The 25,920-nt window shown below is 58.4% G+C and overlaps 3 protein-coding genes across 3 annotated transcripts; 1 reads left to right on the forward strand and 2 right to left on the reverse strand.

The window, feature by feature from the left end:
• Nucleotides 1–932: 932 nt before the first annotated feature.
• Nucleotides 933–6,979, reverse strand: PSMB8 (proteasome 20S subunit beta 8). Its single transcript, XM_066359843.1, has 6 exons — nucleotides 6,196–6,979; nucleotides 5,242–5,389; nucleotides 4,977–5,088; nucleotides 3,217–3,346; nucleotides 1,508–1,712; nucleotides 933–1,267 (listed from the first exon to the last, which is right to left on the reverse strand). Exons 1-6 carry the CDS (start codon nucleotides 6,343–6,345, stop codon nucleotides 1,179–1,181), a joined length of 834 nt encoding a protein of 277 aa, XP_066215940.1. The 5' UTR covers nucleotides 6,346–6,979; the 3' UTR covers nucleotides 933–1,178.
• Nucleotides 6,980–7,548: 569 nt separating this feature from the next.
• Nucleotides 7,549–19,062, reverse strand: TAP1 (transporter 1, ATP binding cassette subfamily B member). The gene is made up of 11 exons (XM_066359842.1): nucleotides 18,253–19,062; nucleotides 17,664–17,778; nucleotides 17,396–17,526; nucleotides 15,276–15,481; nucleotides 14,620–14,817; nucleotides 13,509–13,637; nucleotides 13,137–13,325; nucleotides 12,430–12,603; nucleotides 11,324–11,486; nucleotides 10,647–10,783; nucleotides 7,549–8,522 (listed from the first exon to the last, which is right to left on the reverse strand). Exons 1-11 carry the CDS (start codon nucleotides 18,842–18,844, stop codon nucleotides 8,310–8,312), a joined length of 2,247 nt encoding a protein of 748 aa, XP_066215939.1. The 5' UTR covers nucleotides 18,845–19,062; the 3' UTR covers nucleotides 7,549–8,309.
• Nucleotides 19,063–19,311: 249 nt separating this feature from the next.
• On the forward strand, nucleotides 19,312–24,440 carry PSMB9 (proteasome 20S subunit beta 9). Its single transcript, XM_066359844.1, has 7 exons — nucleotides 19,312–19,467; nucleotides 21,257–21,324; nucleotides 22,012–22,143; nucleotides 22,783–22,912; nucleotides 23,203–23,344; nucleotides 24,188–24,301; nucleotides 24,378–24,440. The coding sequence occupies exons 1-7, from the start codon at nucleotides 19,408–19,410 to the stop codon at nucleotides 24,389–24,391; spliced, it is 660 nt and encodes a 219-aa protein (XP_066215941.1). The 5' UTR covers nucleotides 19,312–19,407; the 3' UTR covers nucleotides 24,392–24,440.
• Nucleotides 24,441–25,920: the final 1,480 nt, after the last annotated feature.

Consider the following 25,920-nt stretch of genomic DNA (forward strand, 5'->3'; position numbering starts at 1 on the left):
GTTTGCCTGGTCAAGGCACATATGGGAGTTGATGCTTCCTGCTCCTCCCCCCTTCTCCCTCTCTCTCTCTCTCTCTCTCCTGCCATCTCTCTAAAATAAATAAGTAAATAAACAAATTTTTAAAAAAAATAGCACGTTCTGAGCCAGAGACACACACCCTGGACTCTCACTGGGGCCTAAGAGGGCTCCCACTGACTGACAGACGCTGAGCTGAAGGCCCTGACCCCTCATCTGTCCTCCCCGCAAGCACCCTGAGCAGAGCCCGTGCCTGACGCTTCTAAGTGTGTGTTCCCAGTTATGTCGGAGGACCTTCCGCACGGGAGGGAATGGACCAGTCTCCTTGGTCTAACGGAACACTGACCAGAACACTGATGAGTGTTCTCTAGGACCCGCCTGAGAGCCCATCCCTATAGAGAGAGAGAGCATGTAGACTTGTTGATTCCAGAAATGACTTTCAGGTTGAAACTTGTGGCGCTTCCTCGTAGTCTCCACTGGAGGGCGTCCTCCTTATCTCTGCCGTTTCAATATGGTCCTGTCGTCTTGTTGCAACTGAGCCTGACACATTATGAAATTGAACCCCTAATGTCCGTCTTTACACTCAATATCCGGTATCTCCAAAGTGCTGTTTGAGGTAAACGGCACCTTGTTAGCGATGACCACACACAGTCGCGGTGGAAGCTTTTCCAGCTAACTCTACCAGTGCGAAACCGGTTGTTCTGGGTGCCCTCATCTCTGTCAAATTGCAAATGAGTGTCCACAGATAACTTCTGAGGTCCTGGAGAGACCAGTGTGGAAGGAACACCCAGGAGAAGTATTTGGGGAGGCCCCATTTCTTAGGTAGGAGTTTGAGTCTGTCTTCCAAGGAAAAGCTTTTATTTCCTGCCCCCTGCCCCCACCGCCACAGCCCCAAACCCACTCGGCCACAACAGAGAGACTTTTATAACCGTTTTTCCTTTATTGTGCTCGGTGGGACACCCAGATGGCAGAGGGAGGGAGGGGAGAGATGCTCCTTGCAATAGAGAACACACAAAAAGGCCCAAGTCTGCGCCAAGCCCCTGGCGGCCAGTTCCCTACCCATGGGCTCAGGCCAGGCCCCTCTCTCTGCCGTGGGGTGCGCAGGCCCGGGTCCCTGAGTGGGCCAGGCGCTCCCAGAGGGGGCGGGCCAGCCGCCGCCATGGTTACTGATTGGCCTCCCGGTACTGGTGCATCAGGTCGCTGACGTCTGTGCTTTCCACTTTGACCCAGCCGTCTTTCTTCATGTGGTACACTGTGAGCAGACGAGAAAGCGCGCGGTCAGCTTCCTCCTGCAAGTTCCTGCGCACGGTGGCCGCTGAAGGCCATGACGACACGCCCGCCGCAGCCTTTGTCACTGGGAACTTCGTGGCCCAGTAACCTCCTCCCTGCCACTCTGCCCCCCCCCCAGCCTCCCACTGTCAAACCCCCTGCCCTCCCCCCACCCCCGCCCAGGGCTTGTGGCGGCTGGTGGGGCACTGTCACTGTCACTCACTATTGGCCACGCCTCCAGAGTAGCTGTCCCGGTGGGTGGCATGGACAATGGCCCTGCGGCCCAGGTCATAGGCCTCTTCGATGCTCATACTGGGCCGGTAGCCGCTATCCATGACCCCGTAGGCATAGGAGCTCCCGCTCCCGGTGGAGAACATGTCTCCTGAGAGCCGGGTCCCATTTTCGTCCACGTAGTAGAGCCCAGGACCCTAGTGGATGCACGAAGGGCCCAGGTCGGGAACGGAGAGGGTGTGGTCGGTCACACAGTTTCAGGTGAGAGCCAGGAGAGGTGGAGAAGAGAACACGGAAATACTAGAGCTAGGACAGCACGCTAGTAACAGTCATAGAACGTGGGGGGGGGGGGGGCAGGCGAGGGACATAGTTCACATTCGCTATTTTAGCAAAAGGGACAAGCTAATGAAACACTGGTCCACATCTGGACCCAGAAGTGGCCATGGAGATGCAGAAACAGCCCCCGAGAGGAAGGGGGGGGATACAATGAGGAGCTGACATCACATCAGGACTGGGGGGATGTGGGGACACAGCCCCCGAGAGGAAGGAAGGGGGGTACAATGAGGAGCTGACATTGCATCAGGACTGGGGGGGTGTGGGGACACAGCCCCCGAGAGGAAGGAAGGGGGTACAATGAGGAGCTGACATTGCATCAGGACTGGGGGGGTGTGGAGACACAGCCCCCGAGAGGAAGGAAGGGGGTATAATGAGGAGCTGACATCGCATCAGGACTGGGGGGTGTGGGGACACAGCCCCCGAGAGGAAGGAAGGGGGTACAATGAGGAGCTGACATCGCATCAGGACTGGGGGGTGTGGGGACACAGCCCCCGAGAGGAAGGAAGGGGGTACAATGAGGAGCTGATATCGCATCAGGACTGGGGGGGGTGGGGACACAGCCCCCAGGGAGGAAGGGGGGTACAATGAGGAGCTGACATCGCATCAGGACTGGGGGGTGTGGGGACACAGCCCCCAGGAGGAAGGAAGGGGGGGTACAATGAGGAGCTGACATCGCATCAGGACTGGGGGGTGTGGAGACACAGCCCCCAGGAGGAAGGAAGGGGGGTACAATGAGGAGCTGATATCGCATCAGGACTGGGGGGGGTGGGGACACAGCCCCCGAGAGGAAGGAAGGGGGGATACAATGAGGAGCTGACATCGCATCAGGACTGGGGGGTGTGGGGACACAGCCCCCAGGAGGAAGGAAGGGGGGGTACAATGAGGAGCTGACATCGCATCAGGACTGGGGGGTGTGGGGACACAGCCCCCAGGAGGAAGGAAGGGGGGGTACAATGAGGAGCTGACATCGCATCAGGACTGGGGGGTGTGGGGACACAGCCCCCAGGAGGAAGGAAGGGGGGTACAATGAGGAGCTGATATCGCATCAGGACTGGGGGGGTGGGGACACAGCCCCCGAGAGGAAGGAAGGGGGTATAATGAGGAGCTGACATCACATCAGGACTGGGGGGTGTGGGGACACAGCCCCCGAGAGGAAGGAAGGGGGGTACAATGAGGAGCTGACATCGCATCAGGACTGGGGGGTGTGGGGACACAGCCCCCGAGAGGAAGGAAGGGGGGTACAATGAGGAGCTGACATCACATCAGGACTGGGGGGGGACACAGCCCCCGGGAGGAAGAAAGGGGGTTACAATGAGGGGCTGACATCGCATCAGGACTGAGGGGTGTGGGGACAAGCGGACCCACCTTCTTGTCCCAGCCGCAGATCATGCTGCCCATGGACAGGCCCATGCCCCGGTACTGGCACATCATGTTGGAGAGCAGCTTGGAGGCTGCGGACACTGAGATCCGCTCCCCATTCCGCAGGTAGTACAGCCTGGGGGGGGGCAGAGAGCTTAGCAGGTAGTACAGCCTGGGTGAGGGCGGGGCAGAGAGCTTAGCAGGTAGTACAGCCTGGGGGGGGGGGGGAGGGTGCGGGGCAGAGAGCTTAGCAGATAGTACAGCCTGGGGGGGGGTGGGGGGCAGAGAGCTTAGCAGGTAGTACAGCCTGGGGGGGGGGGGCAGAGAGCTTAGCAGGTAGTACAGCCTGGGGGGGGGGGGGCGCGGGGCAGAGAGCTTAGCAGGTAGTACAGCCTGGGGGGGGGGGGGAGGGTGCGGGGCAGAGAGCTTAGCAGATAGTACAGCCTGGGGGGGGGGTGGGGGGCAGAGAGCTTAGCAGGTAGTACAGCCTGGGGGTGGCAGAGAGCTTAGCAGGTAGTACAGCCTGGGGGGGGGTGCGGGGCAGAGAGCTTAGCAGGTAGTACAGCCTGGGGGGGGACGCGGGGCAGAGAGCTTAGCAGGTAGTACAGCCTGGGGGGGGCGCGGGGCAGAGAGCTTAGCAGGTAGTACAGCCTGGGGGGGGGGGTGCGGGGCAGAGAGCTTAGCAGGTAGTACAGCCTGGGGGGGGGGCATGGGGCAGAGAGCTTAGCAGGTAGTACAGCCTGGGGGGGGGCAGAGAGCTTAGCAGGTAGTACAGCCTGGGGGGGGCAGAGAGCTTAGCAGGTAGTACAGCCTGGGGGGGGGGGCAGAGAGCTTAGCAGGTAGTACAGCCTGGGGGGGACGCGGGGCAGAGAACTTAGCAGGTAGTACAGCCTGAGGGGGGGGGGTGCGGGGCAGAGAGCTTAGCAGGTAGTACAGCCTGGGGGGGGTGCGGGGCAGAGAGCTTAGCAGGTAGCACAGCCTGGGGGGGGCGCGGGGCGGGGCAGAGAGCTTAGCAGGTAGCACAGCCTGGGGGGGGCGCGGGGCGGGGCAGAGAGCTTAGCAGGTTGTACAGCCTGGGGGAGGGCGGGGCAGAGCTTAGCAGGTAGTACAGCCTGGGGGGGGCGCGGGGCAGAGAGTTTAGCAGGTAGTACAGCCTGGGGGGGGGCACGGGGCAGAGAGTTTAGCAGGTAGTACAGCCTGGGGGGGGGGCACGGGGCAGAGAGTTTAGCAGGTAGTACAGCCTGGGGGGGGGGGGCGCGGGGCAGAGAGCTTAGCAGGTAGTACAGCCTGGGGGAGGATGGGGGGGGACGACACGGGGCAGAGAGTTTAGCAGGTAGTACAGCCTGGGTGAGGGCGGGGCAGAGAGCTTAGCAGATAGTACAGCCTGGGGGGGGCAGAAGGCTGGCTCTCTGAGCAGCCAGCTGCCCGCCTGGGGGGCAGGGAGTGAGTAAAGAGACAAGCATTTGAAGGGAATGGTTTTGTAGGATCTAAGGATCAGGGAGAGATCTGAAATTCAGAGTATCTAAACCACATAAAGGGATCCTAGTAATAATACTATCCCCCCGGGATTGATAATATCAGTGCTAAATAATTGACAAGTATCTGGCTTACTGATGAACAGAAAGTGAGATGGGGGGGGGAGTTTATTACCAAAAGGTTGTCTTGTGAAATCCTACATTTGCACTAAGAGGCCACGTTAGCACAAAGAGGATCCAGGGTCCAGAATGGACCAGCAGCCTCAGAGGCAGGTGAGAGGCCTTGCCTACCTGCACTCCTTGGCCAGCAGACGCTCCCAGTACTGACAGTCCGCAGCACAGCCGGACATGGTGCCAAGCAGGTAAGGGTTAATCTCGATCACCTTGTTCACCCTTAAGGTGGCTGGAAATAGGATGGAGTTTTGAGAGAAGAGAAATGACCCACCCACGGCTCTCCCTGGGTGACCTAAGTCAATGTTTGCTTCCGTTCAGGTGCAGAGGTTGGGTCGCTGCAGAGCAGAGGCCTGCTCCCCGGAGTCCTGCCGCAGCTACTCACCGATGTAACTCCCAGCCGAGGCCCGGGAGTCCACGGCCACAATCACGCCGTGCTGGAACTTGAAGGCGAGGGTGGTAGTGCCGTGGGCCATCTCGATCTGAACGTTCCTTTCTCCACTCCCACCCAGGGCCTGGAAGAACTCCGTGGGCTGCTCGGAGGGAAGGGGCAGAATCAGGGCCCACACAGACGGATGCAGCAGGCTCCCCGTAAGAGGTTTCAGAGCGAGTTCGCTCGAGGAGACAGACAGACTCAGCCACGGATACATGGAATAGTTAACAACCCATGTCTCCAAGAAGAAAGGAGACACAAAAGGCCCAGGAGAAGGAAAAGAAGAAACTGAAACTGACATCAACCGTTTCCATTTTTCAGAGCAGCAGAAAAGAAAGAAAATAACTGTTGCCACGACTAAAAATGTTAAGGGTGACTTTAATGGGGTTGTTTTTTGTTTGTTTTTTTCATTAATAGGTCATGTAACGCTCACAAAACACACTTGTTAATAGTATCCCCATGTTGTTACAGGGGCCAGAAATCTGATCTAAGTGACTGGATCCAAGACACACCCAGCGCGTGGCTGAGGCCAGATTCACCGCCCAAGTTTGCAGGTTTCCCGAGACCCTGCCCAGGCCCTGTGCCTGTGACGGCCGGTGAGGAAGGCTTCGCGCTCCGTGTGCGGTGGAGCACCGGCAGGAAAGTGCTCTTGTCTTCCCGCGGGCGCCCCGACCGCCCCTCGAGCGCTTTGTCCTGAGCTGCGCTTCCTGACCCCCCAGACGGTCAGCCGCACCGTCCACGTGGCCGCTTCCCTGCCTCGGGCGCTGCTCGCGGCTCCCCACGGCTCAGGGATGGCGAGCCCCGCGTCCCCCCCGCGCCTGGGCCGTCTCCGGGCGGCCAGACCCTCGCTCCTCCGCGCCCTCCCCGCCATCCCCAGCCCCACCCCGCGGTTCTGCCAGTCCTGACCTGCATGCCCCGGGGGAGGGCGAGCTCCGGAGCTCGCACAGAGAAACCGTAGTGTGCCGGGTCCGAGCACGGCCGGCCCCCAGGCGTGGGGAAAGCCCAGTCCGCCTCCGGCCGCCCCCGGGGGGCTCCGCACACCTCCAGCAGCGCCATGACCGCCCAGCGCCCGCGTCGTCCGTCGGCTCGGCTCTCGCAGGAGGAAGTGAAAGCGAAAGCCCGCAGCCTCACGGGGAGGGAACCAGAGGTTTTTCCACATCCCCGGGCCCCTTCCGAGAAGAAGCCGGTGGGCGTGTGTCTAGGGACCAGGTAGAGCGTGCTGGGGACTGGCTTCCCTGCTCCGGCTTCGGGCAGGCCGGGGAAACCATGGGAGGGACTGTCAGCGGTACCGGCACAGGGACACGGAGCGGCTTCGGAAGCGCCCGGGGCGGGAGGTTGCCGGCGAGGCAGGGACTGGTCGCGCGTTTCTCCGGGAGCAGTGAACCGGGCGGGCGGGAGTCGTGGCACCTACAGGCGTAGCCTCCACCGGAAAGCTGGCAGCCAGCAAGAGGCTGGGAGCAGTTTCCCGTCGCGGGTGGGACAGGGGTGCTCCTCTGAGCACCGTTTTATAAAAGCAGGGAGGTCTGGGAGTGGGCTGGCGCGAGGACAGTCTTGAGGACAGGTCTTGTGGCAAAGAATAGACCCTCAGCGGGTGGGGGCTGGGGATGATCCCCACGGAGAGGGCGCAGTCTCTGGATCTTTCCACGTGGCTCTTCCTAGGGCCTCTCCCGGTTCAACGGTCTCCCACACTTGTAACCACCCACTAGAAGGGCGCTTTCCGCCCGCACCTCCTCGCACACAATTCTTGCTCGAGTGAACAAGGCCAAGTTGAACTCCTCTAAACCCCGCCTCTTTTTGCAACCTGTCTGGCCCTAACCTGCCCGGCAACTGATGACGTCACAGACCAAGGCCCTCCGTGATTGGAGGAGATTTTCTACAACGGTCCCCGCCAGTAGGCTGCGATTTCCCAGGCAGGTGCCACTTCTGTGCAGTGGGAAGAGCCCTCCAAGGAAGGAACCTGAGCGACGAGGTGGTGAAGTGTGAGGTCCTTCGTTCGCGCACCTGCGCTTTCTGTAGCCGCCTCTGTCCTAGATCTCCCACCTGTTAAAGGCCATGGCCCACCCTCGGGGGCGGGCATGGGGGGAGGAGGAGGTGCAGAGGGCCAGCCATATCGGAAATGGAACACTTCAAAGAAAAGACGGCACCCCTAGGGCTGTGAAACACGGAGGATGCTTAGGGAGAGGACACCCCCGGCTCCGGAAAAGTGCGCTGCACAAGTCTGCGAGCCCCTGGGTGCGCTGAAAACGCGAGAAACCACAGTACAAGAAAAACACCAGTTTTATTATAAATATCGAGAACCCACAGGGCATTTATAGGCCACCATATAGTTGCTCCTACTGGGAAGTAGCTGCTCTTCCCTTTCTGTGTGTATAGTCTAAATTTTTCTCCTCACTTTCAGTGCTATCCACAGCGACCCTGGCTGTAAACCCAGTCACACTGTGGAGTTTTGCTGCTGTTGTTGTTAAATATTAAGTGAGAGGAAGGGAGGCAGAGACAGACTCCCACATGTGCCCCAAGCAGGATCCAACCCACAAGCCCACTAGGGGGCAATGCTCTGCCTGTCTGGGCTGCTGTTCCATTGCTCAGCAACTGAGCTATTCCAGCGCCTGAGGTGAGGCCATGGAGCCAACCTCTGTGCCTGGGACCAGCTTTGCTAGAACTATTCAAGCCATGGCTGCGGGAGGAAAAGGGAGGAGGGGTAGAGAGGCAGAAGGGCGCTTCTCCTGTGTGCCCTGATCAGGAATCGAAGCCAGGACTTCCATATGCCAGGCAAACACTCCCCACTGCACCAACCGGCCAGGGCCACTACGGAGTTCTAAGCCAGGTTTTCTTCTAGGAAATCTGCACCTTTCGAAAGGAGCTTGAGAGGGGGTAACACTCATGGGAGAATTTCAAGTATCATCTGGGGGTGGGATACACTTTAAGATGTCACTCCTGACTACACTGCAGCTCTGGTAAGATCTTTGTCCCCAAACTCCCCACTAGAGAGAGGAGAAAAAAAGAGGGCGATGAGAAGTCTTTCATTCCGGAGCGCCCAGCCCATCAGGAGCCTGCACCATGGTCCAGTAGCGTCCCCTCCTCCTCATGAGCTGCTGGTGGGTTCCCGCCTCGCTGATGGTGCCTCCCTCCAGAAAGAGGATGTGGTCAGCTTGCTCCACCGAGCTGAGCCGCTGCGTGATGAGGAGCACGGACCGAGAGGGCCGCTCGGGGCTCTCATACACGAGCTGCTCCACCTGAGAAGAGACACAGATCCTGTCAGAGCGGGGACCGCTCCCAGCCCAGGCAGACCTCGGTGTTTCCAGAGCCCGCACAGACCCCAGCAGGATCACCACCAACAACCCCAAGGACATCGAAGACTCGTTCTGAGTGCTCCTCTGTAAAACCTCCGATTTGCTAAGGGCTGTTTACGTGAAGGAGCAACAGTGGAATGAAAGTCGGAGAGTCCTGTGGTGAAACCAGTAAGAAAAGAGCAACTGGTATTGGACGGTCTCTCTACCTACGGACGGAGACTGATGATATTCTGCTTTGAAGACGTGTAACTTAGTGGTGAGGAACATGAGCGTGCAAGTCAGGCAGACTTGAGTTTGGGTCCAGGCTCTGCTACTCAGCAGATGAATGACACTGAGCAGGTTACTGGGTCTCTCCTGGCCTCCCTTTCACCCTCTGCAGAAGAGGATAACAGCGCCCAGCCCCCTAGCGTCCATGAGGAATAGAGGAGTGAGACGGGACATGCAGTGGACCCAGTCGCATGCCTGGAGTGAGAAGGGACATGCAGTGCGCCCAGTCGCATGCCTGGAGTGAGACGGGACATGCAGTGCACCCAGTCGCATGCCTGGAGTGAGACGGGACATGCAGTGCGCCCAGTCGCATGCCTGGAGTGATAGGGGACATGCAGTGCGCCCAGTCGCATGCCTGGAGTGAGACGGGACATGCAGTGGACCCAGTCGCATGCCTGGAGTGAGAAGGGACATGCAGTGCACCCAGTCGCATGCCTGGAGTGAGACGGGACATGCAGTGCACCCAGTCGCATGCCTGGAGTGAGAAGGGACATGCAGTGCACCCAGTCGCATGCCTGGAGTGAGACGAGACATGCAGTGGACCCAGTCGCATGCCTGGAGTGAGATGGGACATGCAGTGGACCCAGTCGCATGCCTGGAGTGAGAAGGGACATGCAGTGCGCCCAGTCGCATGCCTGGAGTGAGACGAGACATGCAGTGGACCCAGTCGCATGCCTGGAGTGAGATGGGACATGCAGTGCACCCAGTCGCATGCCTGGAGTGAGACGGGACATGCAGTGGACCCAGTCGCATGCCTGGAGTGAGACGGGACATGCAGTGCGCCCAGTCGCATGCCTGGAGTGAGACGGGACATGCAGAGCGCCCAGTCGCATGCCTGGAGTGAGACGAGACATGCAGTGGACCCAGTCGCATGCCTGGAGTGAGATGGGACATGCAGTGCACCCAGTCGCATGCCTGGAGTGAGACGGGACATGCGGTGCACCCAGTCGCATGCCTGGAGTGAGACGGGACATGCAGTGCGCCCAGTCGCATGCCTGGAGTGAGATGGGACATGCAGTGGACCCAGTCGCATGCCTGGAGTGAGACAGGACATGCAGTGCACCCAGTCACATGCCTGGAGTGAGACGGGACATGCGGTGCGCCCAGTCGCATGCCTGGAGTGAGATGGGACATGCAGTGGACCCAGTCGCATGCCTGGAGTGAGATGGGACATGCAGTGGACCCAGTCACATGCCTGGAGTGAGACGGGACATGCAGAGCGCCCAGTCGCATGCCTGGAGTGAGATGGGACATGCAGTGGACCCAGTCGCATGCCTGGAGTGAGATGGGACATGCAGTGGACCCAGTCACATGCCTGGAGTGAGACGGGACATGCAGTGCGCCCAGTCGCATGCCTGGAGTGAGATGGGACATGCAGTGCACCCAGTCACATGCCTGGAGTGAGACGGGACATGCAGTGCGCCCAGTCGCATGCCTGGAGTGAGATGGGACATGCAGTGGACCCAGTCGCATGCCTGGAGTGAGACGGGACATGCAGTGCGCCCAGTCACATGCCTGGAGTGACACGGGACATGCAGTGCGCCCAGTCGCATGCCTGGAAACACTCAATTAATACTAATATCAATATTAGGATGGTCTTTTCCTCATGTCTGGCTTCAGAGACCCAGAGTCCGTAGACACTCCCTTGTAACGGGTTCTGGGCACCCTGGGGAGAAGCTAACGGGAGCTGAGAACTGTGAGGACCAGCTTGGATAATTAGGATGTTAGTATAACTAACACAGGACGGGGGAAGGCAGGAAGACTGGTGTGAGACAGGCAGTAACGTGACGACCGTCTCACCCGTAACTGGCTGTTTGCATCCAGGGCGCTGGTAGCATCGTCCAGGATGAGGACACATGGTTTCCGGATCAAAGCTCGGGCCAAGGCCACTGCCTGTCGCTGACCCCCTGATAGCTGGCTCCCAGCCTCGCCTATCTCTGCAGAGACAAGAGCCAAGGTGACGGCTGGATAAGCACCCATGGACCCATGTGTGCGTGCACACACACACACACACACACACACACACACACATACACACACACACACACACAGACGGCGGCCACCCAGGACAAAATATGACATATTCATGGAACAAGGAATACACAGACACAGCGGGAGAGGGAAGGTTCTGGGGAAATGAAGGAGTTTCTAAGGATGTGAGGACAAGAAGCCATGGGCGCAAGATCTTAAAGCTTCACACTGATGTCGGTGGGACTCGAGGCAGATTTAACGGCAGGTGCACCTGGTGCATGTGCGCATCCTGGGCCTCGACTTCTGAAGGGCCCCACAAAACCTCAACTTCACTATACACATACTGAGCTGATAGAAGCTGATAGGCCCAGCGCGGCTGTGCCGGGGGCCTCAACCGACCTTAATCCACCTCGGAGCGGGGCGGGAGGAACCCACGAATAAAGGCAAGACTACTGGGGCCTCAGGGAGGTGCAGATGTCCCGGTGGGGACGCGGCAGGGAGCGCACCTGCGTCGTAGCCCTGAGGGAGCTCAGAGATGAATCGGTGGGCCCCGGACTCCACGGCAGCCGCGGTGATTTCCTCCAGAGTGGGCTTCTGGATCAGGCCGTAGGCGATGTTGTCTCGGAAACTTCTCCCAAACAGCAGCGGCTCCTGTCCCACCGCGGCCACCTGGGACAGAATACGAGGAAGAGTCAGGGAAGAGGAAAACCCGGAGTGGTGATCCCGAGATGGACGACTCACAATCTGTAGTGATATCGATTACACAACACACTCACAATCTGTAGTGATATCGACTACACGACACACTCACAATCTGTAGTGATATCGACTACACGACACACTCACAATCTGTAGTGATATCGACTACACGACACACTCACAATCTGTAGTGATATCTGATTACACGACACACTCACAATCTGTAGGGATATCTGATTACACGACACACTCACAATCTGTAGTGATATCCGATTACACGACACACTCACAATCTGTAGTGATATCCGACTACACGACACACTCACAATCTGTAGTGATATCGACTACACGACACACTCACAATCTGTAGTGGGCCCTGGCCAGTTGGCTCAGCGGTAGAGCGTCGGCCTGGCGTATGGGGGACCCGGGTTAGATTCCCGGCCAGGGCACATAGGAGAAGCGCCCATTTGCTTCTCCACCCCCCTCTTTCCTCTCTGTCTCTCTCTTCCCCTCCCGCAGCCAAGGCTCCATTGGAGCAAAGATGGCCCGGGCGCTGGGGATGGCTCCTTGGCCTCTGCCTTAGGCGCTGGAGTGGCTCTGGTGGCAGCAGAGTGACTCCCCGAAGGGGCAGAGCATCGCCCCCTGGTGGGCAGAGCGTCGCCCTAGTGGGCGTGCCGGGTGGATCCCGGTGGGGCGCATGCAGGAGTCTGTCTGACTGTCTCTCCCCGTTTCCAGCTTTAGAAAAAATACAAAAAAAAAAAAAATCTGTAGTGATATCCGACTACACAGTGACACCCCGTCTCCTGACCACACCCCCACCTCCAGCCAAGGTCTCCTGGTCTTTCCTAACCCTGCTTTCAGAGTGTTCAGTGAGTGCTCCCCGCCCCCACCCCCAGAGCACCTGCCCGCTCACCTGCCGGTGCAGGTAGCGGTGTTCGTACTCGGGGAGGGGTGCCCCATCCAGCAGCAGCGCGCCCCGGGTGGGCTGGTACAGGTTCTGCAGCAGGGCGGCCACGGTGCTCTTCCCAGACCCGTTGGGCCCCACCAGCGCCGTCACCTCACCAGGACGCAGGGTGAACGTCAGCCCCTGGAGGAGCCAGAGAATCACACAGTCAGGGGCCAGGGGGGCCCCGAGCCTTGAGACCGTCACTGTCCTGTCACAGAGCACGCGATGTCTCCGCCCAGGGAGGACAGGAGGGACGTGGGGAAGTGTCACTGCCACCTCCCCTCCCGCACGCAGAGTAGAGAAGGAAGAGGAGACAAAGACAGGGACAGACTCGGCACCAGCAGGCCACACACTTGGTATCGGATACCCAGAGAAAATGGGGGAGGGGGGCACATTCAAAGTCACAAGAGGAGCATGGGTTTGGCTTTAGGGATTCCTTAGGGTGGGACAGCTTCCTCCCCGAGAGCCTCCCCTCCTATTCTCCTTGGAAATCCAAACTGGTCCCTCAGTTTGGGCATTTTTATGGCACGGATGCTGCTGGTCTTTGCCCCTGAGGGAGGGGCCGGGAGGGATCTGTCCATGGCCCGCGTTAAGCAGGCCTCCGTCAGGAAGGAGATTTGGGGAGATGGGAGTTGAGAGCGCGGTGGGTGGGCCGCCAGGACTGGGGGTTGCACCTGCAGCACGGGGACATCTGGCCGGCTGGGGTAGGCGAAGGACACATCCTGGAACTCAACGAGGCCCTCCAGGTGCGAAGGGGACAGCACACCGCTGGCCGGGCAGGACGGGGTCCGGTCCAGGTACTCAAATATTTTTTCGGAGGAGCCCACAGCCTTCTGCACTCGGGGGTAGCAGGACAGCAGGACCTGGAGGGGGAATTTATAGTGAGAGGGGGAGGGGCACCTATCTGCCTGCCGGTGGCCGTGGCTGTGGCTGTGGTTGTGACGGTGACAATGACGTGAGGAGGGTAAAGAACGGGCAGGAAGTGGCGGGGTGGTGATGGGAGGGGGAAGGGTGAGCACCGGGGGACAGAACCGGAAGGGCCTCACCTGAACCGCCGTGGTGAACTGCATCTGGTAGAGGACAAATGTGACAAGGCTCCCGCTGCTCACAGCCCCACTGGTCACCAGCCGCCCCCCGATGTAGAGGATCCCCACCTTGAGCAGCATCCCGGAGATCTGTGGAGGGCACAGGGGAACGGGCTGTGGTGGAACACGGCCGGTGCGGAGAGCCAGAAGCTCAGCACGGAGGAGACACGACGTCCCTTCCCCCGGTGACAGCCTCACAGATGCCCGTGGGCTCTCACTCAGTTACACACGACCCCAGTTCATCATCACCCTCACCCCATTGTTGGGGGAGCACCTCGCTCTTCACAAGGGCTTCCATGAACGCAGTGTGAGCGAATATTCACAGCGAGAGCCCTATAAACAATCACATAACTCCTACTTTTTTAAAATGAGGAAACGGTCTCAGAGAAGGTGAGTTCCTAGGCCGTGGTCACAGAGCCAGGAACTTGTGACGGCTGGTCGGCGGACACCTCAGATGCTCCCCTCCCCCCATTCTTGGTTTCTGCTGCCATGGGGGCAGCAGAACTTGTGACGGCTGGTCAGCGGACACCACAGACGCTCCCCTCCCCCCATTCTTGGTTTCTGCTGCCATGGGGGCAGCAGAACTTGTGACGGCTGGTCAGCGGACACCTCAGACGCTCCCCTCCCCCCATTCTGCTGCCCCCATGGCAGCAGAACTTGTGACGGCTGGTCGGCGGACACCACAGACGCTCCCCTCCCCCCATTCTGCTGCCCCCACGGCTCTCACTAGCACAACCACAGAGTCCCGGCATGAGTGCGCCCAGGGGCAGGGTCTGTGGTTCCCTGGGCGCCCTCTGAGCAGCAGAGGAAGGTCCCGGGGCTGGAAGACAGGGCACCTTCCTAACAAGGGGGTTGGGCGGGGCTTGCGTATCACGGTGAAAGCGAGCCTCCGGCCTCAGGGCCAGGGACACTGAGTAGGGCGACTGAGCCTCAAGGCCAGGGTGTGAACACGGAACCAAGCAGGAACCAAGCACTGCCCAGTGGAGGGGGAGTGGGGCCAGGGCCTCGAGAAAGGGCACGGAGCCCAGGCATCTCGGGACAAGGGCGGGGACGCTCATCTCCGGGCGCTCACACTGCTGGTCCAGAGGTTGACCGCATAGGCCACGGCCTCTTTCTGGCTGAGTGTCTTCATTTCCTGCTGCTTTCGCCGGAACTTCTGGGCTTCGCCCTCCTCGTTGGCAAAGCTCCGGACCGTCGGCATGGCCGACAGAACCTCGATGGCCACCTGGCTGGACTTGGCCAGAGACTCTTGCATCTGAGCTGCCAGCCTCTGAGGAGACACAGACAAGAGAGGTCACACGGGGTTGGCGAACCAGGGGACACGAGAGCCTGAGTGGGCGGGTTGGAGATTAAACCTGAGAAGAGACAGAGGGACAGGAGGGAAGGAAAGGGACACAGCTCGACCCTCACCCCCCACCCCCCCCCCACCCCCGGACACTAAAGAGACCCAGAGGAGAAAAGAAAAGGGGGCGTGGCTCGGGAGGGTGGGGGGTCTTGCTCCTGAGATTGGTGAGCACACCCCCAAAGACAGACCAGGGCGGAAGTCAGAAGAGAAGGCACAGAGAATATGAAGACCAGCACTGAGGCATCTGGGAACACAGGCCACGGGGACAGGGAGTCCACCAAGATGGGGACTCTTTGAGGCGCCAGGAGAGAGACCCGAGAGGAACCAGCCCAATCAGCGGTAGACGGGGGTCTGGGTAGGTGGAGGCACCCCCCTGGACCCACCTGGTGCCACTTCCCCAGCATCTCGGGGAGAAGGGAGAGCAGCGGCAGGGCGACCAGGGTGACCACGGTGAGGGACGGGGACTCCCAGAGCATGAGCACCAGGAGACACAGGCCCCGCACCAGGTACCACAGCAGGAGGTTCAGCTCCTCGCTCAGAGACTCGCTCAGCGTGGACGTGTCCTCGGTCACCCGCGACGTGATGGCACCTGCCAGGGGTTGGGGGAAGGGGGCGGAGTCAAGGAATGAATGAGAGTCTCAGAGGGGTGGGAGGGGCCAGGGGGCGGGGCGTCACATGGTGCTCTAAGGATGCTGGGAAAAACAAGGTCGGGGGTCCAGGCAAGTCCCGATTCCAACGCAGGGAGAGTGTGTTAGAGCGAAACGTTCTGGCCAAACGCCTTCATTCTACCGATAAAGAAACTGACAGGCCCTGGCCGGTTGGCTCAGCGGTAGAGCGTCAGCCTAGCGTGCGGAGGACCCGGGTTCGATTCCCGGCCAGGGCACACAGGAGAAGCGCCCATTTGCTTCTCCACCCCTCCCCCTCTCCTTCCTCTCTGTCTCTCTCTTCCCCTCCCGCAGTCAAGGCTCCATTGGAGCAAAGATGGCCCGGGCGCTGGGGATGGCTCTGTGGCCTCTGCCTCAGGCGCTAGATTGGCTCTGGTCGCAACATGGCGATGCCCCGGAGGGGCAGAGCATCGCCCCCTGGTGGGCAGAGCGTCGCCCCTGGTGGGCGTGCCGGGTGGATCCCGGTCGGGCGCATGCGGGAGTCTGTCTGACTGTCTCTCCCTGTTTCCAGCTTCAGAAAAATGCAAAAAAAAAAAAAAAAAAAAGATATAAGAAACTGACAGCCATGTACACTCCCGCTTCTCCGGCAGGTTCTGTGCCTCGGAGAACCTGTAACACCCCGTGCTGCACGCGTGCAGGCAGGTATGGCCACGTAACAGGGCTGGGGAAAAGGGAGGCTCCTGCTAGGAGGCGCTCCGGGAAACTGTGCTGTCGATGGCCTCTGTCCCGAGTAGCTGGGGAAGACCCCATGGGCCTCCACGGAGTCCCATTCTTCCTCTCCGCTTACTACTGGGCCTCCCGCTGTTACCAGAGGGAAAGAGACTTGCTGTCTCCTTAACGCTGGGGATTCTGGTTCTCTGCGCCCCCGTTAGACTTCTACCAAGCACTCGACTGGAAATCAAGAGATGGGTTCTGTCCCCAAGTGCATCTCTATTGCATGTGACCATGCACCGTTCAGTACTGAGGGTCCGGGCCTCATTTTCTCCTCTGTAAAATGAGGCACACAGACTGATCGCAGAATTTCCAGGTTTACAAGGCTGTGTAAATACACATGTAGGGATAAAGTTATGTAAAAACCTTGGCTGGAAAACTGGGTTTTTCTGAAGGTAAAGAGTTCAGTGTTTTTGCTCTGGAGAATTAGAAATAACAATGGCTATGTGAGAGAGAGAATTCAAGGTTAAAAGTAAAAGGGCCAGTTGGAGCAGCGGTAGAACGTTGGCCCAGGGTGTGGAAGTCCCAGGTACGATTCCCTGTCGGGGCACACAGAAGAAGCAACCATCCGCTTCTCTACCCCTCCCCCTTCTCTCTCTCCATCTCTCTCTTCTGCTCCGGCAGCCATGGCTCAGTTGGAGCAAGTTGGCCCCGGGCACTGAGGATGGCTCCATGGCCTCTCCTCAGGTGCTAAAATAGTTTGGTTACCAAGCAACAGAGCAACGGCCCCAGATGGGCAGAGCATCGCCCCTTGGTGGGCATGCCGGGTGGATCCCTGTCAGGGTGCATGCGGGAGTCTGTCTCTCTGCCTCCCCGCTTCTCACTTAAGAAAAATTCAGCCTGACCTGTGGTGGCGCAGTGGATAAAGCGTCGACCTGGAAACACTGAGGTCGCCAGTTCGAAGCCCTGAGCTTGCCTGGCCAAGGCACATATGGGGAGTTGATGCTTTCTGCTCCTCCCCCCTTCTCTCTCTCTCTCTCTCTTTCTCTCTCTCTCTCTCCTCTCTAAAATGAAAAAATAAAAAATATTTTTTAAAAAAAAGAAAAATTCAAAACATAAAAGTAAAGGGGGACACGTGGCGATATAATTAGCATGTGAATCCACGACGAAGGGGTTCCAGGAGACACCTGTCTGGTTCAGCTGGAAAAACTCTGTTTCCTGCCGCAGGACAGCCCGGAACACCCGGCCCTGCAGGCGGCCGTGCAGGCGGCCCATGGTGCTGTTGTAGATGCCGTCGCCCGCGAACTCCATCGCTGCGCTGGAGAGAGAGGAGGGCGGAGGGTCGGGGTGTGTCCAGGGCACAGAGACAAGGTCCCCGCAGCAGCGCACTCTGCACGCAGCCCCCAGTTCCTCCTTCCCAGGGCCCCGCTCCCAGCCTCCCCCTCGGGCCCAGACCTGGCGATGGTGAGAATGCACATGAGCGATATGTTTCGGGCGAAGGCCCTGGCTGTCCCGTCTTCTAGAATCCAGTCAGTGAGGCGGCCAGTGAAGAACGGAATGGCCATCTCGCCTGGGGACAGAGAGAGAGAGAGAGGAGGGACGTGTCAGGCACGAATACCGAGTCTAAGCAGGTCAGCCGGGACCAGACTGCTCCAGCACAGCCCTCTCCCACCCTCTCCCAAACCCTGGAGGCCGCTGAGAACACGACCCTGCACCGGAACCGGCCGCTCTGCGTCTCGGGGCCCTGTGGCCCCGCCAGACCCATGGGGGCTGAATTAGGAAGCCTGGAGACCACGGCCTAAGAAGCCCTTGTATGAAAGACGCCGCTCAGGAGAAAGGCCCTGCCCGGGCGGCCCAGGGAAGCTGCGCCATCATCGCTGGAGTCCTGACTCCTGACCCCACCAGGGTCTCCTCCAGACCGGAGCTGGGTCGCCTTCCCTGACCCGCATTGCCCAGAACTCGCTGACCTGGCTCCCTGACATGCCGCCTGAGCCCTGCCCAGCCCCCTAGCTCCCGACCCCTCTCCCCACCCCTGAACCCTTACCGAGACAGGACAGGACTAACAGGACCAGAACGAGCGGGAGGCGGCGTTTCTCCGAGCCCAGGCAGCCAAGAAGCCGACCCACCGCCTCTGCAGAGCCCCCCGGGCCGCCCCGCACTCCAAGGCCCCGGAGCTTCTGCCACAGGGCGGCTGCGGGCAGTGCCGCTGCGTAGGTGACGGCGAAGGCGTCCAGGCGACAGCCCCAGTGCAGGAGCCGGGTGTCGTCGGCGTCGCTGGGGGCTCCCCACCAGCGCAGCTGCCGGAACGAGGCAAGTCCCGGCACAGCCAAGCCCAGCGCCGCCGCCAGGGGCTCCAAAGCCGCCAGCCATCCCTGGACGGCTGCGCTTCCACTCTTAGTGCCAACCTTGATGACCCCCCGGGCCCCCAGCCACAGCCCAGCCCAGCGGCTCAGGCCCGCCACCCAGACCCGGAGCAGCGGCAGCGCGGCGGGGACCAGCAGGGAGGCCGCCCGGGGCAGCGCCGGCCGGAGCAGCGCCCAGTCGGCGAGGAGCAGCAGCGCCGCCCCCAGCCAGGCCAGGGGGGCCCGGGAGAGGCAGAGGCGCCCGCAGGCAGCGGGGTGCCCCGAGCCGGCCATGGGCGCGCGGGGTGCCGTCCGAGTCTGCGCCCGAGCGCGCGGGGAACCGGCGGCCCGGCAGCGAGTAGGCGGGCCGGGCCGGGGCGGACCGGGGCGGGGCTCCCGGAAAGTCCCGGGAACCGGCTGAGCCTGGTCGCGCTGGCCAGAAGCGAGCGGTTTCGCGGAAAGAGAAAACGAAAGCGCCGCGGGCTCGCTGCCCCCGCCCCGCGTCCTGCGTCCCCGCCCGGACGATTCCAGGAGAGGGGGTGCCAATCAGATCTGAGGTCTGGGGGAGCAGCCTCGGCGCGCCACCTGCCCCCCGAGGCGCCCCAGTGCCTCCCTCCGCGGGCAGGGAGGGCTCTCCCAGCGCGGCCGCCCCGCCCCGGCCGCGGGGCAGAGCTCCTGCGTCACCTGTCTCCGGGCAGATCGGCCCCGCGCAGGTTAGCACCGGGCGCGGGGCGTCCCCGGGAGGACGCGGGCGCCCCCTGGCGGGCGGGGCCCAGGGGCGGGGCCGCAGGCGGCGTGCGGCGCGCTGTCCCAGGTCGGCAACCAGTGCCCGGGGCAGCGAGGAGCGCAGCGCCGGGATGCTGCGGGCGGGACCAGCCACCGGGGGCGCACCCCGGGCCGGAGAAGTCCACACCGGGGTAATGAGCCGGGGCTCGAGGGCTGGCAGAGGGGTGGCGGAGGTGAAGCGACAGGGGAGGCTCTGGAGGCACCCAGGAGGGACTGCGGAGACGACCAGCAGTGCGGGGTGTCGCTGGGAAGTCCCCGGGGCTCTCCAGTCCCCGCAGGCAATACGGGGCGTTCGTACTGTGCAGGGGGTCGCCGAGGGGCCCGCAAGGCCTGGGGGGGGTGCTCTGCTCTTAGCTGGGAGCGTCAAGGGGAAGCTGGCCTAAAGCGCTTTCGCTTTCACTCTAGCCTGCAGAGAGGGGCTGGTGAAGGGGTGGGGGGTGGGGGGGGGCTGGAGAAGGTGCAAAGAAGTAAAGACACGGTGCCCGAGCGAGATCAGACAGCATTTGGGAGCGGGGACCATGCGCGCTGGCTGAGAAGGGCCAGCTCATCACACAGATCTGGGAGACACTGGCACTGGGGTGATCATGGCCCCAGCACTGGTCATGGGGGTCCCAGGTGAGCCAGCGGGGCCCTTCCGGGCTTGGCCCGAGTGCTGCCGAGCTTCCTGCCCTGCCCACTCCCACGCGCGTGCTGGGGGATTTCGCCGGGGGGGGGGGGGGGGGGGTGGCAGCCCGAGGCCGGCTGGCTTCTGCTCCCAGACTGCCGCCACCACTCTTGGCTTGTGGGCACTGTGTTACCTGGAAGATGGGGTTGCCCCTGTCCCCCGGCCCTCCATTCCTGGTAAGGACCGTCAGTAGCAGGAAAGCACGCTCAGACAGCCACAGCGTCGCCCGGGGCCAGAGCCTTCAGAAAGACAGCAGTGAAACCACTCGTAAGTTAGAAAACCTCCCCTCCAGGCCAGAATGCAGCCTCCAGGCCAGATGAGCAACAGAATGCAGAAAGCAGGAGCCAAGCAGGGGATGCCAGTGAGACTTGGATTTTAGTCCTAGATCTGCTAATAATTGTGTGACCTTATAAGAACAAGTCACTTACCTTCTCTATGACTCAGTTTCCCATTTGAACCTGGAATCGTGTCCCCCTCCCCGCAATCAATAGAAGTAGAAAACATATACCTTGACCCTCCTTCACTTTTTCTTAATTATTTTTCTTACTTTCTTTTCTCTACCGGGAAAAGTCAGCTCAAGCTCTCTCTTCCCCTAACTACTGAGATATCTATTTACCTCTTCATCAAGAAACCCGTAAGTGAAGTCTTTCCTTAAACCATCTCATGATCCTTGCTGCTTTCCTCCTTCCCTGAGACATGGCCCCGTGACCACGGCCGTCCCCGATGATTTCCTGTGTTCAGGAAATCGGAAAGGGCTCCCTTTTGATTAGAGAGGGTGCAGGTGAAGGAATCTGGGCCCCGAAAGACCCAAGCCTGTTCCAAGGTCACAGTAACTTGCTCTGCCAGGTCCGTACCTGCACACACATCTGCACACACAACCCTGTGATGGAAACTGTAATTCACCTGTTGGGCTGCCTCCCTGGTGCTTGGAAGACAAACTTCCTCCTCTCACCTCTCAGAGCTCACCCTCACTTCTCTCTTTACGGTGGAGAGGATCCCACTTGGGAGGTGGGGGCTCACACTGCGGTTCCTCTGTGTCGTGCCACGGCCAGACTGTGGCATTCCCGGGCAGCCAGAAGAGACAAGAGAGGAAATGGGAAGATGGAGAAGCCCCACACTGGCAGTTAGCTCTGGCCTGGCCTGCTGTAGGACCTTGAGCCAGTCCCCTCTCCGCTCCGGGAGTGTCTCCTCGCCTCTGACGTGAGGGGGGTCAAGGCTGTTCTTGCTCTGACCCTCCATCCTCTGTGTCTCTGCAGACCACCATCATGGCGGTAGAGTTTGACGGGGGCGTTGTGGTGGCTTCTGATTCCCGGGTGTCTGCAGGGTAAGTACCAGTGAAGGCACGTGCTTTGGAAGGAAGCTAATGTCCCCAAATAGGCTTTTATTTATTTTTATTTTTCCTCATTCATGAACCAGAGCTTCGGAGAAATGGAGTTAGCCTTTCAGAAAGGTGCTCGGGTTTCTGAATGCATGGAGGAGGCCTGAGCCCCGGATGCTCTGTGGCCTGTCCCTGGAAGGAATGGGGTTCTGAGGAGGGGAGAGGGAGAGGGTTTGGAGAGGCCCTCCTTCCGCCTGTATTTAGAGGTCGAGAAGGTGGTTCTGACAAGCTCATGGCTTGGTCTCACATCTGTCACATGGCGAACTAACTTTGTCTTTCTCTCGCCTGGCCAGTGGTCTCACCTACAAAATGAATACATGGGATTAGCTCAGTGTCACTTCAGGCTCCATAGACCACCCAGCTTCCTCAAGATGGTTAATGGCGAAGAATACTGGGCCAGAGCAACATCATTCCTGACTTAGTATTTCTGTAAATTTTATTATAAAATCTAAGTCTGATTTTGATTACTGGCAGTATTTCCTTTACTTGAGATGATTTTTTTGCTCTCTGCTTTAACCAGGCATTAAATTTCATGGCTCTTTTCTTGTGAAATAAATGTGACAAACACTGAACTGTTAACCTCAAAAGTTTCTGCAGCTCTAACACGACTAACCTTTGACCCGTCCCCTCCAGGGAGGCGGTGGTGAACCGGGTGTTTGACAAGCTGTCCCCCTTACACCACCGCATCTACTGCGCGCTGTCGGGCTCGGCTGCTGACGCCCAGGCCATCTCCGACATGGCCGCCTACCAGCTGGAGCTCCACGGGTAGGACGCTTTGGGGTTCTCACGTGTACTTGCTAGTGCTCCCCCCAGCCAGTGGGCCCCCATCCTGTGCCCTGTTCTGGGAGCCCTGCAGTGGGAAATGGAAAAGTCGGCTTTTAACTCTTACTTGTATTAGGTTTTAACTGGCGCTTGAATCTCTCCACGCTGGTTGCTACATCGGGAAAGTGGAGCTAGTCATACCTACCCTCCCTCACCAGACGGTTATTTTGAGAGTCAAATGATATAGATGTGAAGGCAGTTTGAAAACAGTCAATCACTGACCTAATATAAATAATGAGGAAGAAAGGGATGATATGGCCCAGGTATCAGGCCTCTCCAGGAGAAGAAAGCAAGGTTATTAAGGAGGAAGTAATGCTTATCTGCTCTGCCCCACGAGGGCAGGGTTCTTGCGGCCCAGAGAGTCGTGTCATTGGCGTGGCGGGGGAGCCAGCAGAGGAGGGGCCCCGAGACCGTGCCAGTCTCCGCACCCGTGGGAGGGGAGCCAGCAGAGGAGGGGCCCGCTGAGACCCGTGGGAGGGGAGCCAGTTTGACCCATTGCAGCTCTGGATTGCAGGTGTCTCTTGGCGGGGATGGGACGTCAGGAAGCTATATTGACCCCCTGCTTTCTAACACCTCCTTCAGGCTGGAACTGGAGGAAGCGCCACTTGTTCTGGCTGCGGCAAACGTGGTGAGAAACATTAGCTACAAATACCGGGAGGAGCTGTCCGCACATCTCATGGTCGCCGGCTGGGACCAGCGTGAAGGGGGCCAGGTGAGTCTCTCTCTCTCTCTCTCTCTCTCTCTCTCTCTCTTCTCTCTCTCTATTCGTGTCCTCCCTTGGGGTTCCCCACCCCCCTTGAGAGGGAGCCGAGGACCTCATGGCCTTCTAGCAGTGAGTTCCAAAGAAACTGTCTCTAAAATCATAGGACATCTCCTCTGGTGGGGGCAGGGCAGGTGGGGGCTTCCCTGCAGCGTGTGCGGAGTGTGCAGGAGACCACCTGCTTGTCTCAGCGCCCAGAGGATGGGTGCCACTTTAGCCTGACTTGGGGGTGCCGCCCCCAGGTGTACGGGACCTTGGGAGGAATGCTGACTCGACAGCCCTTTGCCATTGGGGGCTCGGGCAGCACCTACATCTATGGTTACGTGGACGCCGCGTACAAACCGGGCATGTCCCCCGAGGAGTGCAGGCGCTTCACCATGGATGGTGAGTAGCCAACGGGAAGGGCCCAGGCGGAGGGGTTTACAGGGGAAAGAGGGAGAGTAGGAGGAGCAGGAAGAGGAGTACCAGGGGGAGTCAACCTTTCTATACCTACCGCCCACTTCTGTATCTCTGATGGTAGTAACATTTTCTACCCGCCCACCGGTTCCGCAGTCATGGTGATTTATAAAGTAGGGAAGTCACTTTACTTTATAAAATTTATAGAGCAGAGTTACAGCAAGTTAAAGCATATAATAATAGTTAAATCTATCTTTTTATTTATACTTTGGTTGCTCTGCCACGGCCCACCATGAAAGCTGGAGCGCCCCCTAGTGGGCGGGAGGGACCAGGTTGACTACCACTGGCCATGTCCACACTGAGAGTGACAGGGGGCAGGACAAGTGTTAACCTAGATGGGACTCCAGGACTCAAAAGCACAAACCAGGACTGTTCTGAGAACAGCGCATTCGGACACGTGCTTATTCTAGAACCGGTGGGGCCCTGGAGCCAGCTTGGGCTGGCTCCCGAGAGCTGACTGCTACACAGTCAAGGATGTGGGAGGGGCTGGTTAAGCTACTTACAACTGAAATGGATCACGGTAGGAGGATGGAGACCATGGACATTAGGAAATGTTTTCTATAAATGCCTTTTTACTTGTTAACTTGACTTATTAGCACATCAGTAAATCTGCCTCTCTGGGAGATGGGCTTTGAGGTTGGAAGGTGGTCCTAGGCATGCAGATGGGAGGGGAAGGAAATTAATTCTGAAGTTAAGCCGTTCTCCTTCCCCTCTCTTCCTCTCTCTCTCTCTCTCTCTCTCCCCCCCCCCCCGGACTTGACCCCTCTGCAGCTATCGCTCTGGCCATGGGCCGGGATGGCTCTAGCGGGGGTGTCATCTACCTGGTCACTATTACAGCTGCCGGCGTGGACCATCGAGTGATCTTGGGCAATGAGCTCCCAAAATTTTATGATGATGACTGTCTCTCCCTGTTTCCAGCTTCAGAAAAATGATAAAAAAAAAAAAAAAAAAAAAAAAAAAATTTATGATGAGTGAATTTTCCTGAGACGTTCCTCGATGTTTTGTAATAAACTCTCTGCGAGCAGACTTGGCTGGTCAATGGGAAACGGGCTTTCAGAGAGGAAGCTGGGGGAGAGGCCCCTTCCTCCCCACGTGTCAACACACCCTTTCCTCCTGCTGCCCTCAAAGCTGAAACATCTTCCCCGCGGGCAGGTGGGTGGCGGTATACTAGAAAGACCCCTATTCATGGCTGGTCATCGTGTACTGAGTGATTCTGAAATGTTAGAAACAAGAAAAATTCTCATTCTGACACCTAAGGGATGAACATGGAAGTTGAGGAGTTGGATCTTATCCTTTTAAGACTAAGACCAGTCATTTTCAATCAGTGTGCCCTGAAAATTTTTAAAACATGCACTACCTGACCTCTTTCCCCTTAGAATATCAAATTCAAAAAAAAAAAAAAAAAATGACAGCAGACAACACAATAGCCGTCTGGTGTGAATGAATCAAAATTATACCTTTTATTTTTTAACCAGATTGGCAAAAAAATATTTATTTTTTTGGTGCGCCACGGAACTTTAAGAATTAGTCTATGTGCGCCATGAGATGACAAAGGCTGAAGGTCGCTGAGTAAGACTACTAGGCAGGTAAGACAGTGGCACACGGGAGTTCCCTAGGAGCACCAGCGAACTCACCTGTAAAAGAATTTCTTTCATAATGCATTCATTTACACTCAAGATCAGTACATGATAAATGTTTACATTTTCTACCAAAATCATTCTAAAGGGGGCACTTGTGAATTTCAAAGAATAATAACAACCAAAAAAAGCTATCGCTATTAAACCAGGCATTTGCTAAGTGTTTATAGACTTTATCTCTTAGAACCCAAATAAAAAATCTGGCAATAGTGTCAACAGTGATTGTTGGCACTAATGCAATGCCAACAGGAATCTCCAATTTGGGTTCTGGTGGAGGAAGAAACTCTATTCAGTGCAAACAGCTCAATTGTGATAGAGCATGAACAGCACATCTGTGAGGCTGCCCTGGGACCAGGTCCCTCTACAGCTAGACAGCTCTGCTCCATTCCGTGAGGTCCCCCTCTCTGCTCCAGGGAAACAGTCTTCAATCTTCCGTGGGAAGGGAAAGTGAGCTCCCCAAGCCAGAGAGGAGCTGGTTTATGTGTACAGTAGGCCCTGCACCTGGTCTCTGATTAGTCTGTCCTCATGCAAATGAGGACTCTAAAATCCTCATAGTCCAATTGGTCCAAAAGGCACCTTCCTGATTGGTCGAGTAGATCACTCTGATTGGTCAGAGCTGCACAGCTCCAGCGGGATAAGGAAAGCTTTGGTCCTATTGGTTGAAATAGGAGGAGACCTTTATAACGGTTGGTTCAGATGGCGGAAACACAGTACATGCAAGCAGTTCCGCACAGGTGAAATGAAATAGCGATTCACAGTAGGGACTCCTTGTGCAGAACCGGTTGCTACGCTCTGCTACTTTTTCATTTATTATTATTTTTTTTAATTTGAGCCCAGTTCCTAGGTGTCTTTTTTCTCACGGTTCAC

This window comes from Saccopteryx leptura, chromosome 1 (assembly GCF_036850995.1).
Source record: "Saccopteryx leptura isolate mSacLep1 chromosome 1, mSacLep1_pri_phased_curated, whole genome shotgun sequence".
Classification (NCBI taxonomy): domain Eukaryota; kingdom Metazoa; phylum Chordata; class Mammalia; order Chiroptera; family Emballonuridae; genus Saccopteryx; species Saccopteryx leptura.

Excerpts from the sequence above, each read along its gene's own strand:
- PSMB8 (XM_066359843.1), bottom strand. The coding sequence starts at position 6,345 with ATGGCGCTGCTGGAGGTGTGCGGAGCCCCCCGGGGGCGGCCGGAGGCG. Across the intron at positions 5,089-5,241 it reads CTCGGCTGGGAGTTACATCG|CCACCTTAAGGGTGAACAAG; the intron begins GTGAGTAGCTGC and ends TCCTATTTCCAG. Across the intron at positions 1,713-3,216 it reads TCTGCGGCTGGGACAAGAAG|GGTCCTGGGCTCTACTACGT; the intron begins GTGGGTCCGCTT and ends TGCATCCACTAG.
- TAP1 (XM_066359842.1), bottom strand. The coding sequence starts at position 18,844 with ATGGCCGGCTCGGGGCACCCCGCTGCCTGCGGGCGCCTCTGCCTCTCC. Across the intron at positions 11,487-12,429 it reads ACCGCTACCTGCACCGGCAG|GTGGCCGCGGTGGGACAGGA; the intron begins GTGAGCGGGCAG and ends ATTCTGTCCCAG. Across the intron at positions 8,523-10,646 it reads ATGCAAACAGCCAGTTACGG|GTGGAGCAGCTCGTGTATGA; the intron begins GTGAGACGGTCG and ends GTCTCTTCTCAG.
- PSMB9 (XM_066359844.1), top strand. The coding sequence starts at position 19,408 with ATGCTGCGGGCGGGACCAGCCACCGGGGGCGCACCCCGGGCCGGAGAA. Across the intron at positions 21,325-22,011 it reads GATTCCCGGGTGTCTGCAGG|GGAGGCGGTGGTGAACCGGG; the intron begins GTAAGTACCAGT and ends CGTCCCCTCCAG. Across the intron at positions 22,144-22,782 it reads TACCAGCTGGAGCTCCACGG|GCTGGAACTGGAGGAAGCGC; the intron begins GTAGGACGCTTT and ends CACCTCCTTCAG.